The 19,428-nt window shown below is 43.6% G+C and overlaps 1 protein-coding gene across 1 annotated transcript in view; it reads left to right on the forward strand.

The window, feature by feature from the left end:
• Positions 1-19,428, forward strand: part of DNHD1 (dynein heavy chain domain 1) — a 681,063-nt gene that overhangs the window by 493,406 nt on the left and 168,229 nt on the right. The window contains exons 33-35 of the mRNA XM_033948490.1: positions 6,223-6,290; positions 12,247-12,259; positions 13,861-14,292. Of these exons, the coding sequence (XP_033804381.1) occupies positions 6,223-6,290; positions 12,247-12,259; positions 13,861-14,292 (513 nt within the window). The remainder of the gene's footprint in view (positions 1-6,222; positions 6,291-12,246; positions 12,260-13,860; positions 14,293-19,428) is intronic.

The following is a 19,428-nucleotide window of genomic DNA, read 5'->3' on the forward strand; positions in this document are numbered from 1 at the left end:
CTCCCATGGGGCCTGGTAAAGCTCTATGTTGTGCAATGCAAATAAATAACAAGTGGTCAAAAATGTAGGTACAAAAGTGACTCAAACTTATCTTTTTCAATAATGTAATAATCTGATGTGCAGGGCAAGGAAGAGGCATTGTGGAGCAATTTGGAAAGAGGAAATCACTAATAATAAAACCCTAAGTGCGCATATGCACTCCTACCTGAGTGATCCATGATTCGTAGCTCTGTGGCCGGCAGAATGTTAAAGCGGGTGGCGCATGCACACGTGATAACAGAGGAAGGTCAAGAATTCCTCGAGGCTAAAGATTGGGGGCGGCTGCTCACGTCACGCTTGCGTCCCTCGTCTGGGAGGAGCCAGCTAGGCACTCGCCACAGGCTAAGGGGGAGGCGTCATTCTGGCTGCGAGCGAATGGCTGGAGGGGCAGAAGACGACAGTTTGAGGTGGGCAGGACGGATGAAATGGGGGAAGAAGTGGGAGGGGCTTAGGTTCTGTATCTTAGTTGGTGTTCTTAGTTTCCAGACAGATCACTTGGTCCTAAGGATGTAGGTAAATTGTAATGGCATAAGTTCTAATCCTGGACTCCCTCCCCCAAGTAACTAATATATAATCTACTATTTAGTCCACCATTGTTGGAATCAAGAAAGGAAATTAAATTTCAGTAAAATAACACAATAAAGAGACAGAAAGACACACAGGCCAAGGAGAGAGAGAGAGAGACAGACAGAAAGACAGCAGCCAATGAGAAAGAGACAGAAAGACACACAGACAGTGGCCAAGGAGAGAGAGAGAGAAAGAGACACAAAGACAGCGGCCAAGGAGAGAAAGAGACAGAAAGACAGACAAACACACAGACAGCAGCCAAGGAGAGAGAGAGAGACAGAAAGACAGACAGACAGTAGCCAAGGAGAGAGAGACACACACACACAGAAAGACAGACACACACAGAGAGCAACAGAGGGAGATAGAAAGACACACAGACAGCAGCCAAGGAGAGAAAGAGACAGAAAGACAGACAGACACACAGACACAGGGCAGGATTAACCAATAGGCCAAGTAGGCATGTGCCTATGGCCCGAAATGGTCAGAGGTGCCCGATGAAGGAAGGCATCAACATTGTTTTTTCCAAACGGCAATGGGCCCCTCCAGCATCGATCGGCAACGCGGCCCCCCCCCCCCGATCGGCAACGCGGGCCCCCCCCATCGACAGAAAGTAAGACAAGCAAGCAACGTGGGTAAGAAAGGCAATGGGAACTGTAATTGTGCAAGCAGTGCTACTTGCCCAAAGCTTCCCTCTGATGCAGCTTCCTGTTTCCACTGGGCACATGGTGGGGTGGGGTAGGGCAGGGGGCCCAGTGTACTTGTGTGCCTAGGGGCCCTCGACGAATTAATCCTGCCCTGCACAGACAGCAGCCAAGGAGAGAGAGAGAAAGAGAGAGAGACAGAAAGACAGACAGCAGCCAAGGAGAGAGAGAGAGAGAGACACACACACAGAAAGACAGACACACACAGAGAGCGACAGAGGGAGATAGAAAGATACACAGACAGCAGCCAAGGAGAAAAAGAGACAGAAAGTCAGAGAGACACACAGACAGCAGCCAAGGAGAGAGAGAGAGAGAAAGAGACAGAAAGACAGACAGACACTCAGACAGCAGCCAAGGAGAGAGACAGAAAGATAGACAGCAACCAAGGAGAGAGAGAGACACACACAAAGCAGACACACAGAGAGAGCAACAGAGGGAGACAGAAAGACAGATAGACAGTGGCCAAGGAGAGAGAGAGACAGAAAGACAGACAGACACACAGACAGCAGCCAAGGAGAGAGAGAGAGAGAGAGAGAGAGACAGAAAGACAGACAGCAGCCAAGGAGAGAGAGAGAGACACAGAAAGATAGACACACACAGAGAGCGACAGAGGGAGATAGAAAGACACACAGACAGCGCCCAAGGAGAGAAAGAGACAGAAAGATAGACAGACACACAGACAGCGGCCAAGGAGAGAGAGAGAGACACAGAAAGACAGACAGCAGCCAAGGAGAGAGGGAGAGAGACACACAGAAAGACAGACACATACAGAGAGCGACAGAGGGAGATAGAAAGATACACAGACAGCGGCCAAGGAGAGAAAGAGACAGAAAGACAGAGAGAGACACAGACAGCAGCCAAGCAGAGAGCGACAGAGGGAGACAGAAAGATACACAGACAGCGGCCAAGGAGAGAAAGAGACAGAGAGACACACAGACAGCAGCCAAGGAGAGAGAGACAGAAAGACAGACAGACACACAGACAGCAGCCAAGGAGAGAGACAGAAAGACTGACAGCAGCCAAGGAGAGAGAGAGCCACAAAGAAGACACACACAGAGAGCGACAGAGGGAGACAGAAAGACAGATAGACAGTGGCCAAGGAGAGAGAGAGACAGAAAGACAGACAGAAAGACAGACAGCAGCCAAGGAGAGAGACAGAAAGACAGACAGCAGCCAAGGAGAGAGAGAGACACAGAAAGACAGACACACACAGAGAGCGACAGAGGGAGATAGAAAGACACACAGACAGCGGCCAAGGAGAGAAAGAGACAGAAAGATAGACAGACACACAGACAGCGGCCAAGGAGAGAAAGAGACAGAAAGATAGACAGACACACAGACAGCGGCCAAGGAGAGAGAGAGAGAGAGACAGAAAGGCAGACAGCAGCCAAGGAGAGAGGGAGAGAGACACACAGAAAGATAGACACATACAGAGAGCGACAGAGGAGATAGAAATATACATAGACAGCGGCCAAGGAGAGAAAGAGACAGAAAGACAGAGAGACACACAGACAGCAGCCAAGGAGAGAGAGAGAGAGAGAAAGAGACAGAAAGACAGACAGACAGCAGCCAAGGAGAGAGACAGAAAGACTGACAGCAGCCAAGGAGAGAGAGAGCCACAAAGAAGACACACACAGAGAGCGACAGAGGGAGACAGAAAGACAGATAGACAGTGGCCAAGGAGAGAGAGAGAGACAGAAAGACAGACACACAGGCAGCAGCCAAGGAGAGAGAGAGAGAGAGAGAGAAACAGAAAGACAGACAGCAGCCAAGGAGAGAGACAGAAAGACAGACAGCAGCCAAGGAGAGAGAGACACACAGAAAGACAGACACACACAGAGAGCGACAGAGGGAGATAGAAAGACACACAGACAGTGGCCAAGGAGAGAAAGAGATAAAGACAGAGAGACACACAGACAGCAGCCAAGGAGAGAGAGACAGAGAAAGAGACAGAGAGACACACAGACAGCAGCCAAGAAGAGAGACAGATAGCAGCTAAGGAGAGAGAGACACACACAAAGCAGACACACACAGAGAGTGACAGAGGGAGAGAGAAAGACACAAAGACAGCGGCCAAGGAGAAAAAGAGACAGAAAGACAGACAGACACATAGGCAGCAGCCAAGGAGAGAGAGAGAGAGAGAGACAGAAAGACAGGCAGCAGCCGAGGAGAGAGACAGAAAGACAGACAGCAGCCAAGGAGAGAGAGACACAGAAAGACAGACACACACAGAGAGCGACAGAGGGAGATAGAAAGACACACAGAGAGTGGCCAAGGAGAGAAAGAGACAGAAAGATAGACAGACACACAGACAGCAACCAAGGAGAGAGAGAGACAGACAGACAGAAAGACAGACAGCAGCCATGGAGAGAGAGAGACAGAAAGACAGACAGACACACAGACAGCAGCCACGGAGAGAGAGAGATAGACAGCAGCAGCCAAGGAGAGAGAGAGACAGAAAGAAAGACAGACAGACACACAGACAGCAGCCAAGGAGAGAGAGAGAGAGAAAGACAGAAAGACAGACAGCCAAGGAGAGAGAGACACACACACACAGAAAGACAGACATACACAGAGAGCGACAGAGGGAGCTAGAAAGACACAGAAGACCAGAGAGACCAAAGACAGAAGGAGAGAAAAAGACAGAAAGACAGATAGACACTAAGGCAGCAGCCAAGGAGAGAGAGAGAAAGAGACAGAAAGACAATCAGACACACAGACAGCAGCCAAGAGAGAGAGAGAGAGAGATACAGAAAGACAGACAGCATCCAAGGAGAGAGAGAGATACACACACAGAAAGACAGACATACTCAGAGAGCGACAGAGGGAGACAGAAAAACAGACAGACAGTGGCCAAGGAGAGAGAGAAAGGGCAGAAAGAAAGACAGTCAGCGGCCCAAGGAGAGAGAGAGACAGAAAGAAAGACAGACAGACACATCTATTCTAGCACCCATTAATGTAACAGGCTTAAAGAGTAGTAATGAATATATTTACATTGGTGTGATATACAGGCCTCCTTCACAGACGGAAGAAGTAGATAGAGATTTAATAATAGACATTGAGAATATCTCTAAAAATGTGGAAGTTTTACTAATAGGTGATTTTAACATGCTAGATTTTAATTAGGGTATATCTATTGTGGGGTCTTCTAGAAGTAGGGAGATCATGAATTCTCTACAAGAAGAACTGTTCCAGCAGTTGGTAATGGAACCCACATGGGAAGGGGTCATACTGGACTTAATGCTTTCAAACGGGGAAAGTGTTTCTGATGTTACCATGAGTGATCATCTGGCATCCAGTGATCACTGCATGGTATGGTTTAATATTGAGACGGGTATAGAGAGGGCTCATTCAAAAGCAAAGGTTCTAGACTTTTTAAAAATGAACTTTGTTCAGATGGGGATTACGCCAAGAAATTGTCTGGATGGGAACATCTGGAAGACATAGAAATGCAGTGGGTAAAACTGAAATGCATTGGGCAAAACAGATCTTTTTGTGAGGCAAGTAAGTAAACGCAGGAGGAAAAGAAGGTTGCTTTGGTTCTCAAAAGTAGTAGCTGAGAAGGTAAGGAATAAGAGGTTAGCTTTCATAAGCTACAAAACATCGCAGAAAGAAGAAGACAGGCAAAAATATCTGGAAAAGTTAAGAGATGCTGGTTGTGTGGTCAGGAAAGCAAAGATGCAAATGGAAGAAAAAATAGCTGACACGGTAAAACGGGGAGACAAGACATTTTTTGATATATTAGTGATAGGAAGAAGTGCAAAAGTGGCATTGTGAGACTCAAAGGTGAAAGGGAGGAATTTGTTGAAGCTGACAAAGAAGAGGCCGAATTGTTTAACAAATATTTCTGTTCTGTGCTCACAGCTGAAGCGCCGGGAGCGAGAGTGGGACCGCAGAAGACAAACGTGAATAGGGGTGGAGAAGTAATAGACCCTCATCAATTTTCAGAGCGTCCTGTTCATGAGGACGCTAAAATAAAGGTAGACAAAGCGATGGGGCTGGATGGTGTACATCCAAGGGTGCTGAAGGAACTTAGGGAAGTTCTGGCATCTCTGTTGCCTGACCTTTTCAATGAGTCTCTAGAGTCTGGAGTGATACTGGAGGACTGGAGAAGAATGGATGTGGACCCTCTCCACAAAAGTGGAAGTAAGGAAGAAGTAGGGAATTACAGGACGGTAAGTCTGACTTCTGTGGTATGCAAATTAATGGAAACACTTTTAAAACAGAGAATGGTCAAATTTCTGGAATCCTGTGGATTACTAGACCAGAGGCAACATGGATTCACTAGAGGTAGGTCTTGTCAGACAAATCTGATCAATTTCTTTGACTTGGTGACCAGAGAATTGGATAGAGGATGTGTGCTAGATGTGGTGTATTTAGATTTTAGCAAAACCTTTGACAGTGTTCCACACAGACGTCTAGTAAATAAACTGAGTGCCCTCGAGATGGGTCCTAAAGTGACAGGCTGGGTCAGGAACTGAGTGAGTTGAAGGCGACAGAGGGTAGTGATCAATGGAGATCGCTCTGAGGAAAGGGATGTTACCAGTAGTGTGCCTCAAGGTTCTGTTCTTGGGCCTGTTCTTTTTAACATTTTTATGAATTATATTGCTGAAGGGCTATCAGGTAAGATTCGTCTCTTTGCAGATGATACCAAAATCTGCAATAGAGTAGACATCCCGGATGGTGTGAATAACATGAAGAAACACCTAGTGAATCTTGAAGAATGGTCTGAAATTTGGCAGTTAAAATTTTGAGATAGATGACAGGATCCTATGGGAGACTTTTACAGGTTGTGAGACCTATTCCTGCATTTTGCCGGAGTTTCTGAAATCACGGGCTTGTACAAACTAGTTTCAGTTCAGATGCTGAGATGCTAATGTGTGGTATGTGAGTGTGTAGATTTCTTGCTGTGAAGGTTCTCAAGGACACCAACCAGTGTTGGAAAGACAATGAACTGTTTGACAGTGCTGAAAGCAAATGCAAGTTAGCAGGACACTCCATCCGGGAACCTAAGAACTGATAAAGTGATGCCAGGCTAACGCACTGATTCTGATGTACCCGTGTGAAGAATGGAAACTTCAAGAAGAAGAAAGTATCAGAAGCTATGCCTGTCCAGAGCCCCCCAAGGAAGAATGGCAGTGTGGACTAGGAGAGGGTTACCGTATTTTCGCGGATATAACGCGCACCCGTGTAAAACGCGCACACGGGTATAGCGCGCGGGGAACACAAATCTATGTAAAAAAAATTTAATATAGCGCGCACACGCGTATACCGCGCATGCTAAAACCTCTCCCGCCTACTCCGAACCGACATCCTCCCCCCCGCTAGCTTACCCGCGTTTTACAACTTTTTTTTTTCAATCCGATCCGGCATCCCCCTACGAACCGGCATCCTCCCCCCCGCTCACGTCACACACCCCTCCCCCGCGATCCTACATCCCCCCCCCCAGCACCGCAAAACATGTCTTACCCGATTGGGCACCGGCACCAGCACCAATGCACAGGATGTGCCAGTGCCCGAAGATCCTCCCTCGTTGGTTTGGGTTGGTTTGGGCTGGGCTGGGCTGAGCTGGGCGGTGCGGTGCAGGAGAGATCCTCCTTCTTCCTGCGCCGGGCTGGACTAGGCTTTGAGCATTTGCGCATGCTCAAAGCCTTCTGGTCTCGCTCTCTCGAAATCTCGGAGAGAGCGAGACCAGAAGGCTTTGAGCATGCGCAAATGCTCAAAGCCTAGTCCAGCCCGGCGCAGGAAGAAGGAGGATCTCTCCTGCACCGCACCGCCCAGCTCAGCCCAGCCCAAACCAACCCAAACCAACGAGGGAGGATCTTCGGGCACTGGCACTGGCACATCCTGTGCATTGGTGCTGGTGCCGGTGCCCAATCGGGTAAGGCATGTTTTGCGGTGCTGGGGGGGGGATGTAGGATCGCGGGGGAGGGGTGAGCGGGGGGGGGAGGATACCGGTTCGTAGGAGGGATGCCGATCGGATTGAAAAAAAAAAGTTGTATACCGCGCTCAAGCATATAACGCGCGAGGGGTATGCGCGGTACATAAAAACGCGTATAACGCGCGCGTTATATCCGCGAAAATACGGTAGATAAGTAGCTTGTCTGCTCCAATAGGTGATACATATTCACAGCCAGGAGAATGGTTTAAGACAAAAACACATTCTGTATAAAACCCCCATGCTTTGGCAGAGTTTCTTTAGAAACGCTGCGCCATACTTACAGAAATATGCTGGCACTGTTTGTATGAGGGGGGGGGGGTTTCTCTCCATTGTATATGTCCAAACTGATTTATTTATGATTTGACAAATGCTGCTATAAAACTTATTACTAGAATAAAAAGTTATTTGCTTTGGAATATACAATGTAATCTTGTAGATTTTATTTTTGTTTTTTCCTTCACGACGGATCCCCAGCCTGGTAAAGTAAGCAGCCTTTTAATTCAATTTAATGCTAAGAAATGCAAGGTCATGCATTTGGGCTGCAAAAACCTGAGGGAGCAGTACAGTTTAGGGGTGAAGAACTTATATGCACGACGGAAGTGCAGGACTTGGGTGCGATTGGATGTAATGATCTTAAAGTGGCCAATCAGGTTGAAAAGGTGATGGCAAAAACTAGAAGGATGCTAGAGTGCATAGGGAGAGTATGGCCAGTAAGAAAAAGGGGGTATTGATGCCTCTGTATAAGACTCTGGTGAGACCTCATTTAGAATATTGTGTACCTTCAAAAAGATATAAAAATGATGGAGTCGGTCCAAAGGAAGGCTACTAAAATGGTGAGTGGTCTTCGTCATAAGGCGTATGAGGACAGACTTAAAGGTCTCAATCTGTATTCTTTGGAGAAAAGGTGGGAGAGGGGAGATATGATAGAGATGTTTAAATACCTACATAGTATAAATGTGCATGAGTCGAGTCTCTTTCATTTGAAAGGAAACTGCAATGCGGGGGCATAGGATGATGTTAAAAGGTGATAGGCTCCGGCGTAATCTGAGGAATTACTTTTTAACAGAAAGAGTGGTAGATGCGTGGAAGAGGTGGTGGAAACAAAGACTGTGTCTGAATTCAAGAGGGCCTGGGATATAGGCATTTGGGATCTCTCGGAGAGAGAAAGAGATAATGGTTACTGGGGATGGGCCATTTGGCCTTTATCTGCCATCATGTTTCTATGTTTCTGTATGGGAAAGAGGAATCCATAGCTATATGATGCTGAGTTCTGTGTTAGGAGTCAATGCCCAGGAAAAGGATCTAGGTGTTGAAACCCTCAGCTCAATGTGTGGCGGCTGCTAAGAAAGCAAATAGAATGTTAGGAATTATCAGGAAAGAAATGGAAAACAAAGATGAAAATGGTACGGCCGCTTCCTGAATACAATGTACAGTTCTGGTCGCTGTATCTCAATAAAGATATAACGGAATTAGAAAAGATACAGAGAAGGGCGACAAAAATGATAAAAGGGAAAGGAGATTTCCCTATGAGGAAAATCTAAAGCAGCTAGGGCTCTTCAGCTTGGAGTTTGATCATGTAACACCACTCCTTAAAAAGGCTCACTGGCTTCCTGTTTTACATAGAATCACTTATAAACTATGCACAATTATTTTTAAAACTTTATATAATAAGTCCCCGGCATTTCTATTTAGACTACTTATCCCTTATTCTACAAAGAGAACCTTGAGATCAAGCGAACAAAATCTTTTGTCTATTCCTTCTCTAAAGATTATCAATACTAGGAGACAATATATCTTCTCCTGTACGGCACCGCAGACATGGAACGCCCTCCCTATGTTTTTACGGGAGGAGAAAGAGTTTCTAAAATTTAAAAACGAATTAAAGACTTTCCTTTTTAGAGATGCATTTGCAAGTTAATTTTTAATCTTATTACTTTGCTTATTTTAATTCCCTTTAATGTCTTATTACCCTTTTGTACTCCCCTTTGATGTTTCTTCTTTACTTTACAAATTGTATTTCATCCCTCCTTACCTTGTGTTAACATTGTTAATTTTTAGTTTTTTAAGTTTATTTATTAATTGTATGGACTGTTTTGTTACCTAATCTATGTAATTTTTTTTTTTTTAAATGTTCACCGCTTAGAAACCTTGTCTAAGGCGGTTAATCAAGCCACCCAATAAACTTGAAACTTGAGAAGAGATAGCTCAGGGGTGATATGATAGAGGTCTTTAAAATAACGAGTGGAGTGGAAAGGGGAGATGTGAATCGCTTGTTCACTCTTTCCAAAAATACTAGGACTAGGGGAAATGCAATGAAGCTACTAAGTAGTAGACTTAATGGCAGAATTTGTAAAAATTATTATAGTTTGCAGGTCCTATGCTTCCAGACATCAAGCCAGGCGGTATAAATTAATTTCTGAATAAGAAACCAAAAAATAGTCTTAGAGACATTTGGAGTGTTGAGATAAAGCATCTCAATGGCCACCAATTTGGACTATGAGACAAACATGGTTTTTCTTCTTGCATAGAACTTCTAGGACCCCTGTTCATTTACAAAAGTTAGATAGTTCTAAGTCTAATAGATGCTGGCATTGTCATCTTGATATAGGGACACTGGATCATCTGTTGCTCTATTGTCCTTTAATACTCAAGTTCTGGAAGTCGATATGGGGACAGATTCCTTTAACATATGAGGCAGTCATCGAGATGTGGGACGATGTTACATCTGAAGCCCTCATTGGATATATATAAAGGGCAGCTTTTCCTTATCATGACCGGGGTATGCGCAACTGGAATAATAATAATAACAGTTTATATGCCGCAGGACCGTGAAGTTCTATGCGGTTTAAAATGATTAAAAGATGCTACAGATTCAGTAGAATTAACAAAGTTAAGAGCTAGAGATCAGATATTGTGGACTAAGAGAAGAAGATCTGGGATCGCCTAACTTTAATTTTTGGTGGGTAAATTTATGTTTAACATATAGATTTGAAAAAATGAATACAGATATAATGGGTCATACTAGGAGATTTAAGTTAATCTGGGGCCCTTTGATATCTTTTATAGATGCGTTGTAATTGTTTTTTCCTTTGATCCTGTTGGTATATTGCACACACCCACCCAAGGGGAGGGAGGGTGGGAGAAGGATATTTATGTCATGGTTTTATTCTCTTGCAAGGTATTGGTTGGGTGGTTTGTTTGTTTGTTTTTTGCTGTGGCAATTTTGATTGATTATAAATGCATTTGTGATTGATGTTGTTTGTGTAGATACTGTACTGCATTTTTGTTAACTTTGGAAAATCAATAAAGATTTAAACGGAAAAAGAACTGGAGAAAATATGTCTTCACACAACATGTAATTAAACTCTGGAATTTGTTGCTGAAGAATGTGGTGAAATCAGTAAGCTTAGCAGGGTTTAAAAAAAGGTTTGGATAATTTCCTAAAAGAGAAGTCCATTGGCCATTATTGAGATGGCTTGGGGAAATCCACTGCTTATTCCTAGGATAAGCAGCATAGAATCTGTTTTGGTACTTGGGACCTGGGTTGGCCACTGTTGGAAACAGGATCCTGAGCTTGATGGACCTTCAGTCTGTCCCAGTAGGGCAATTCTTATATTCTTAAATGTTAGACCCTGATATGTGCTGGGGGGGGGGGGCAGTGTACAAGAGATGGGGGGTGTTGGTGATTTATCTGGGAGAAGCTTCTAATTTTCAACAGATGATGAATGCAGAGTATTACAGGACTTGTTGAGGAGAAGGGGGCCTGCGCTTCACAGGTCTCCAGTCTGTCACTTGTGGTTTAACTATTTTGAATAGGTTTTGTGTCTTCTGAAAATTGGACCATCTTTCTCATAGCTTAAATGGCTGTACTTGGACAGAATGAAAGCCCATCAAGCCCAAATCCTGTTTTCAACGGTGACCAACCCAGGGCACAAGCACCTGACAAGAACCCAAAAAGTAACGCATATATTTTATGCTGCTTATCCTAGGAATAAGCAGTTTTATTTATTTAGAATAGTTATAATCCACTTTTAGCAGCTCACAATTAACATACATAGCTTAAAAGACATAATGGCCCTGATTCTATAAAGGGCGCCTAAGTCCTGCCTAACGCTGAGCGGAACTTGGGCATCCAAACTAAGTGGTTAATGAGCCATTTAAGGGTCTTAATGAGCGATAATTGGCACATGGACATCCAAAGGATGTGGACGTCACTTTGTAGGTGCCTCCACAATTTCATGGACACCCATTGGGAAAATTCACACCTAACGGAATAGGCAAGGCTTCAATATGGGCATCCTTCGATTTATTCGCATAACGCTGAGCGACCTAGGGCGTCCATCTCATGCCTACATTGTAGGCGAATGAAAACCAAGTCTACTTTTGAGAATAGTTTGGGCTTCAGATAGACCTGAGTTCTGTGGACGGAACTTAGGCACAGTTTGGATGTCCTTAATGCGATCTACTAAATAGCTCTCTGGGTTTTTGTTTTTGCTTTATTAAGCTCAAAATACATTTAATAAGGCACCACATAAACAGGGCACATCAAAACAAAACCTTCTATTTTTGTGGACAAACAGCATTGTGAGATCATCAAGATGCAATTGCAAAGTAGACTGCCACAATTAAAATATGTGCTGGGATTTGAACCTATGACCTCTGGAAGATGGGAACAAGACTTTTACCCATTGAGCCACAGCAGCTTCCACTAATGTCTTTCTTCCTCACATTTGATATAATAGCTTAGGGATCTGCTAAGCTATGATCTTCTCAGGTATTTTTACCTTCACATGGCTAGGATCACTAAGCTCTCATGATAGGAACCCCCATGACTGAAAGGTAGCAGCTGTTGCTTACCAGATAAAAGCCTGTGCTCATCTTCCAGAGGTCATGGGTTCAAATCCCAGCACATATTTTAATTGTGGCATTCTACCTTGCAGGTGCACCTTGATGATCTCACAATCTCACAGCTGCACACCTCCATTAGCAATGAAGTAGATGCCATGCTAAGGTCTGTATCTGTTTTTAAGCTTTTGCAAATGAAGTTATGTATGCAATACTGTATATATATTTTTTTCATGGGCTTTACTTGCTTTCAGTAATGAGCTGATTGGAGCACTGTTTAGTCAGAATAAAGGGTAGCTTTTTAGCAAGAAACCTAAAGCTGTGGTTTTTTTCATATGCTCTACTTCAGTTAATGGATATTTTCTTCTAATTAGCAAATAACACTTCTACTACTACTAATTATTTCTATAACGCTACCAGATGCACAGAGCGCTGTACATAGCCACAAAGAGTAAGAAAACAGTTCCTGCTCAAAAGAGCTTACAATCTAAACAGGCAAGACAAATAAACAAGATGTCATGGATACAGTTAAGGGGAATGGTTAATCAGCTGACTGGGTTGGAGGGCAGAGGAGTAGGGTTAAAGATTGAAAGCTATATAAAAAAGGTGGGTTTTCAGTCTGCTTTTAAACAAGGGAAGGGAAGGGGATTGACGGACAAACTCGGGTAGGGGGGCAGCTAGATGAAAGGAACGAAGTCTGAAATTGGCAGTGGAGGAGAAGGGTAATGTTAAGTATGAGGAGAGATATTGAGGGGCAACAGAATGAACACACTTGTAGGTCAGCACTAAGATCTTGAACTGTATGCGATGGCAGATAGGGAGCCAGTGAAGTGAGTTAAAGAGAGGGGTGACATGCTGTTTGTCCATAAAAATAGAAGGTTTTCTTTTGATGTGCCTTATTAAATGTATTTTGAGCTTAATAAAGCAAAAATAAAAACCCAGGGAGCTATTTAGCAGATCGCATTAAGGATGTCCAAACTCAGGTTTATCTGCAGCCCAAACTATGCTGAAAAGTAGACCTCCTTGACAATATCTATAGGACCTAGTTGCTAGCTCACTGTGAGGCACACTGGTTAAACCTACAGCCTTTTGCCCGAATCCCAGTCACTCTGTCTGATGGAAGAAAAATAAATAAAAGCATTAAACAGATCCAACTCCCAGTATCACAATTATAATGAAAAACACCATAAAATCGCCATTTTAATAACATCATGATAACAAAATATTATAACATTAAGGACATTGTGTGAACATCTAATTCTTGCCTAAAACCCGATTCTCTAAAGGATGTCTCAAAAATTGGACATCTAAACAGTGCTGAGTGTTGCTGAGCGCGATTCTACAAAGGCGCCTATCTTGGATGTCCAAACTCTGCCTAACTTTAGACACGCTTTGCCAATATGTCTACAAAATTTTAGAAAACAAAAGAGAAATCCAAATGAGGGTACATCACATCATAACCATGAAATAGAAAAGATACATCTCCATAATTTTGTGGAATATACATCTAAAAAAAAGCTTGTGCAAAGAGATTTCCCTAAGCCATCTTAATAATGGTGTATGGACTTTTCTTTAGGAAATTATCCAAACCTTTTTAAAACCCTGCTAAGATAACTTCTTTCCCCACATTTTCCGGCAATGAATTCCAGCGTTTAATGATATGTTGAGTGTAATTAAAGCTTCCATTTTGAGATTAATAGATGCGTTAAACATAATTTGAACTCCGACTGCTCTAATCACTATACCTACTTCTTACTGTTTTTTTAGGATCTGGTATTTTACAACAAGAGTCAGATTACAGATGAGATGTATGAAGCTCTGAGTGAGATCACGGCAAAGACCTTCTTTAACCCTGCTACGATCCAAACTGCCAGCAGTGCAGCAGCCTCCCTCTGCAGGTGGATTCTCGCTGTATTCAGATATAGCAGCAAGTTACGCAAGATGCAGAAAGAGCTGCTAGAGGAGCAGGAGTATGAGAATCAGATGCGAGCAGCTCAAAGCCAGCTGGGAGAAAAACTTCTTAGAGCTCAGCAGCAGAAACTGATCCTGCAAGAATGGACAAGATGTCTTCAGGAAGCCAAAGAGCAGGAAAGGAAGATGGAGGATGAGCACAGAGAGACTCTAAAGAAGCAGAAGGAAGCACAGAATCTGGAGGAAATGCTAGCATCTCATGCTTCGGCCTGGAAAGTGGCCTTAGAGGTAACTTAGCTGCACAAATGGAAAAGGAACACCCCACTGTTGCCATACTCTGTCCCTACTGGGCTATCTTTTAACAATATGGATGTTGTCCGAGGTCACATAAGATAGCAAATCTTCACAAATGAAATCACAGACCTTGAGACTTGCAGTGTCCTACTTAGGGTTACCAGACTTCCTCTTTTAAAAAAAGAGGACACTTAGCCCCACCCTATTCGGCCCCTGGTCCTGCAGAGGCCTTCCAAAACCCAGACAAACTGCAACAAATATCTTCCTACTTGGGGCTGAGACACCAATAACACTTTATGACATTCATTCTTACCAGAACACCTGGCCTTGGTCACACAGATAAACCCTATGCAAATACAGGACCACAAACTAAAAGGCCTAACATGCACAAACAAAACACTAAGATCCTAGGCTCTGCATGCAGTACAACACCAGAGAAATAGAAAGAAATGCACTTCTTCCTGAACTCTGCAAAATATAGACAGCAGATGTAAATTCTGAAAAATGACACGTTTTAATCACTAAATTAAAAATAAAATCACTTTACCTACCTTTGATGATTTTATTTTTCTATTCATCTTTTCCCAGTTTCTGGTTGCACTTTACTTCTGTCTGTGCTCTTAGCTATATTTTCACTGGGGCCTTCTTATCCATTTTCTGTTTTTCTGTCCTTCATTTTCTGCCATCTTTGGCATTAACTTTTAACATTCACCTTTCTTCCATTTCTCTGCTTCCTCCTCAAATCTATCTACTTTTCCATGCCTTCCCTTCTATCCATGTATACCATCTTCTCCCCTATTCCCATCTATCCATAAACATAATTTCTTCCATTTTCTTACATTCCCCACTCCTCCCATCCCTATGCACTATCTCCTTCCTTGCTCTTCCCTTCTCCTTCCCCACCCCTCCATCCCTGAGTACCATCTCCTCCTCTTTCTCTCTCCTGTGGTCTGACATCTGTCTTTCCTCTTTTTCCCTCCTATGGTCTGGGATCTTAATACACAGTGCTCTCTGCATTGAAATTCAATACACTGCTGTTCTGAAGAAGCTCTGATTAATAGTAACAGAGCGAAACGGAGATCTTCCGTCATTTAGGTGTGGGATTCTCGCCGGGCGTTTGTCCAGCTAAGTACCACGCTTTCACAGCAGCATAACCAGTGCATAAACAATGTAGCAGTAATATGAGAAACAGTCCATAATATGTTTCATCTACAATATAAACTTAACAAGCTCTTAGAGAAAATAAGACTTACTTGATGATAGCTCAGCTAATGGTTTAGAAACCAAGATTAGTTCTGGTTGTGAATCTTGGGCATTGGAGAATTTTAGTCTTCATCTCTATGTATTGAGCTTTAGTCATTTTTGAGTTGTGTGTTGGCCTATGACAGGAGTTTAATCTTTCTCTCCTTCCCACAGTCTGGCGTCTTTCTCCGCTCCTTCCTTTCCCTTCTCCCCCTTTTGTGGTCTGTCATCTTTGTCTTTCCCTTCCCCTCCCCCTTCATTAGTCAAGAATCCCTCTCTCCTCCTTCCTTTCACCGGTCTGACATCTCTATATGGATCGCTCTGAAAAGAGAAGATGGAACTTCTATCTACGTGGGTGTAGTCTACAGACCTCCAACTCAATCGCAGCAAATTGATAAGGATCTGATTGTGGATATCCAAAAGTTTGGAAGGAAAGAGGAGGTGCTGCTGTTGGGAGATTTCAACCTGCTGGATGCAGACTGGAATGTTCTGTCTGCGGAATCGTAGGGAAAGAAGTAGGGAGATTGTGGATGCCTTTCAAGAGGCTCTGCTCAGACAAATGGTGACGGAACCCATGAGGGAAAAAGCGATATTGGATCTGGTCCTCACAAATGGAGAGAGTATCTCTAATGTTCGAGTGGGTGCTCACCTGGGAAGTAGCGATCATCAAACAGTTTGGTTTGATATAACGGCTAAAGTGGAGAGCGGCCGCATGATACTTAAAGTCTTAGATTTCAAACGTACGGACTTTAATGCAATGGGAGAGTACCTGAAGAAAGAGATGTTAGGATGGGAGGACATAAGAGAAGTGAAAAGACAGTGGTCTAAGCTGAAAGGAGTGATAAAAATAGCTACGGACCTTTATGTGAAGAAAACAAATAAAAACAAGAGAAAAAGCAAGCTGATATGGTTCTCCAAACTAATGGCGGAGAAAATAAAGGGAAAGAGTTGGCGTTCATGAAATATAAAAAAAACAAGAAGAGGAGTGCAGAAAGGCCTACAGGGTGAAACTGAAAGAAGCCAAGAGAAAGATACGTCTGGCGAAAGCACAGGCAGAAGAACAAATGGCTAAAAATGTAAAAAAAAGGAGACAAAATTTTTTTCAGATATATTAGTGAAAGGAGGAAGATGAAAAATGGAATTGCTAAACTAAAAGATGCTGGGAACCGATATGTGGAGAGTGATGTTTTCACAGAAGAAAATCCTGGAGAAGGATCGAGATTGTCTGCAAAGTTACACGAGAAAATGGAGTAGATTCTACACCATTCACAGAGGAGAGTATTTATGAGCAACTTGAAAAACTGAAGGTGGACAAAGCGATGGGACCAGACGGGATCCATCCCAGGATACCAAGGGAGCTCAGAGAGGTTCTGGTGAGTCCTATTAAAGACTTGTTCAGCAAATCTCTGGAGACGGGAGTGGTTCCTGGGGATTGGAGGAGAGCGGATGTGGTCCCTATTCACAAAAGTAGTCACAGGAATGAAGCAGGAAACTACAGGCCGGTGAGCCTCACTTCGATTGTTGGAAAAATAATGGAAGTGTTGCTGAAAGAAAGGATAGTTTACTTTCATGAATCTAATGGGTTACAGGATCCGAGGCAACATGGCTTTACAAAAGGTAGATCGTGCCAAACGAACCTGATTGAATTTTTTGATTGGGTGACCAGAGAGCTGGACTGAGAACATATGCTAGATGTAATTTACTTGGATTTCAGCAAAGTCTTTGATACAGTTCCTCATAGGAAGCTGTTGAACAAACTTGAAGGGCTGAAGTTAGGACCCAAAGTGGTGAACTGGGTTAGAAACTGGCTGTTGGACAGACGCCAGAAGGTGGTGGTTAATAGAAGTCACTTGGAGGAAGGAAAGGTGAGTAGTGGAGTCCTTCAGGGTTTGGTGCTGGGGCTGATCCTGTTCAATATGTTTGTGAGTGACATCGCTGAAGGGTTAGAAGGAAAAGTGTGCCTTTTTACAAATGATACCAAGATTTGTAACAGAGTAGACACTGAAGAGGGAGTGGAGAATATGAAAAAGGATCTGCAAAAGTTAGAGGAATGGTCTAATGCCTGGCAACTAAAATTCAATGCAAAGAAATGCAGAGTAATGCATTTGGGGATTAATAATCGGCAGGAACCGTATATGCTGGGAGGTGAGAAGCTGATATGCATGGATGGGGAGAGGGACCTTGGGGTGTTAGTGTCCGAAGATCCAAAGGCGAAAAAACAGTGTGATAAGGCAGTGGCTGCTACCAGAAGGATGCTGGGCTGTTTAAAGAGATGCGTAGCCAGTAGAAGGAAGAAGGTGTTGATGCCCCTGTACAGGTCATTGGTAAGGCCCCACTTGGAGTATTGTGTTCAGTTTTGGAGACCATATCTGGCGAAGGACGTAAGAAGACTTGAAACAGTCCAGAGGAAGGCGACGAAAATGATAGGAGGCTTACGCCAGAAGACGTATGAGGAGAGACTGGAAGCCCTGAATATGTATACCCTAGAGGAAAGCAGGGACAGGGGTGATATGATTCAGACGTTCAAATACTTGAAGGGTATTAAAGTAGAACAAAATCTTTTCCAGAGAGAGGAAAATGGTAAAACCAGAGGACATAATTTGAGGTTGAGGGGTGGTAGATTCAAGAGCAATGTTAGGAAATTCTATTTTATGGAGAGTTTCAAGTTTCAAGTTTGACCTTTATTTGATGAATCGCTTATAATAACATCTAAGCGATGTACAGTAATAAAAACCATCAGAGTGTGGTAATACAATTAATTTACAATAGTTACTCATAAGACAGACAAAATTAGACGAACAGGGGGGGTGGGAAGGAAGGGGAAAAGTTACAATCTTGTTCTTTGTTAGAGAATGACATCGAAGGGGAAACACATTAGGTACTAAGGGGTTAGAAAGAATATTGGACCTAAAAAGTGCTAAAAGATGGAATTTCATATGTCAAACGCGTCTTGAAATAGGTAAGTTTTTAAAATTTTCTTAAAAACAACGAGGTCAGTTTCGTTTTTAATGAAATTTGGAAGGGAGTTCCACAATGAGGGGGCTTTTACAGAAAACATATCATTTCACCTAGTACCTATGACTTTTAATGAGGGGACCGAGAGCAATTGTGAAGAAGAAGATCTAAGAGAGGATGGTGGATGCCTGGAATGCGTTCCCGAGAGAGGTGCTGGACAGGAATGGTGACTGAGTTCAAAGAAGCGTGGGATGAACACAGAGGATCTAGAATCAGAAAATAATATTAAATATAAGGCCAGTACTGGGCAGACTTGCACGGTCTGTGTCTGTATATGGCCGTTTGGTGGAGGATGGGCTGGGGAGGGCTTCAATGGCTGGGAGGGTTTAGATGGGCTGGAGTAGGTTTTAAAGGAGATTTCCATAGTTGGAACCCAAGCACAGTACCGGGTAGAGCTTTGGATTCTTGCCCAGAAATAGCTAAGAAGAAAAAATGTAAAAATTTAAATTGAATCAGGTTGGGCAGACTGGATAGACCATTCGAGTCTTTATCTGCCGTCATCTACTATGTTACCCCCCTCCCCATCCAGTGGTCTGACATTTCTCTCCTTCCCTTCCCCTCCTCCTGTGGTCTGATATCTATATTTTCTCCTTCCCTTTCTTCCCCTGCAGGTCTAATGCATCTTTCCTTCCCTTTCCTCCCCATCCCCATAGTCGCAGCATCTTTTTTACCACCCCCAGGATCCGGTGCTTACTTATACGATGCTGCTGTAAACTCTTCGTGCCATTGGCAGTGTGAGTGATCTAAACCCGCTGCCTTCATTGTCCCGGAAGCTTTAGAATGCTTCCGGGTCGATGAAGGGAATGTGCTTAGTTAACTCACTCTGTCGACAGCAGTGCTGGGTGAGCAAGCACAGGATCCTGATGGGGGAGG

Source organism: Geotrypetes seraphini, chromosome 6 (assembly GCF_902459505.1).
Source record: "Geotrypetes seraphini chromosome 6, aGeoSer1.1, whole genome shotgun sequence".
Classification (NCBI taxonomy): Eukaryota; Metazoa; Chordata; class Amphibia; order Gymnophiona; family Dermophiidae; genus Geotrypetes; species Geotrypetes seraphini.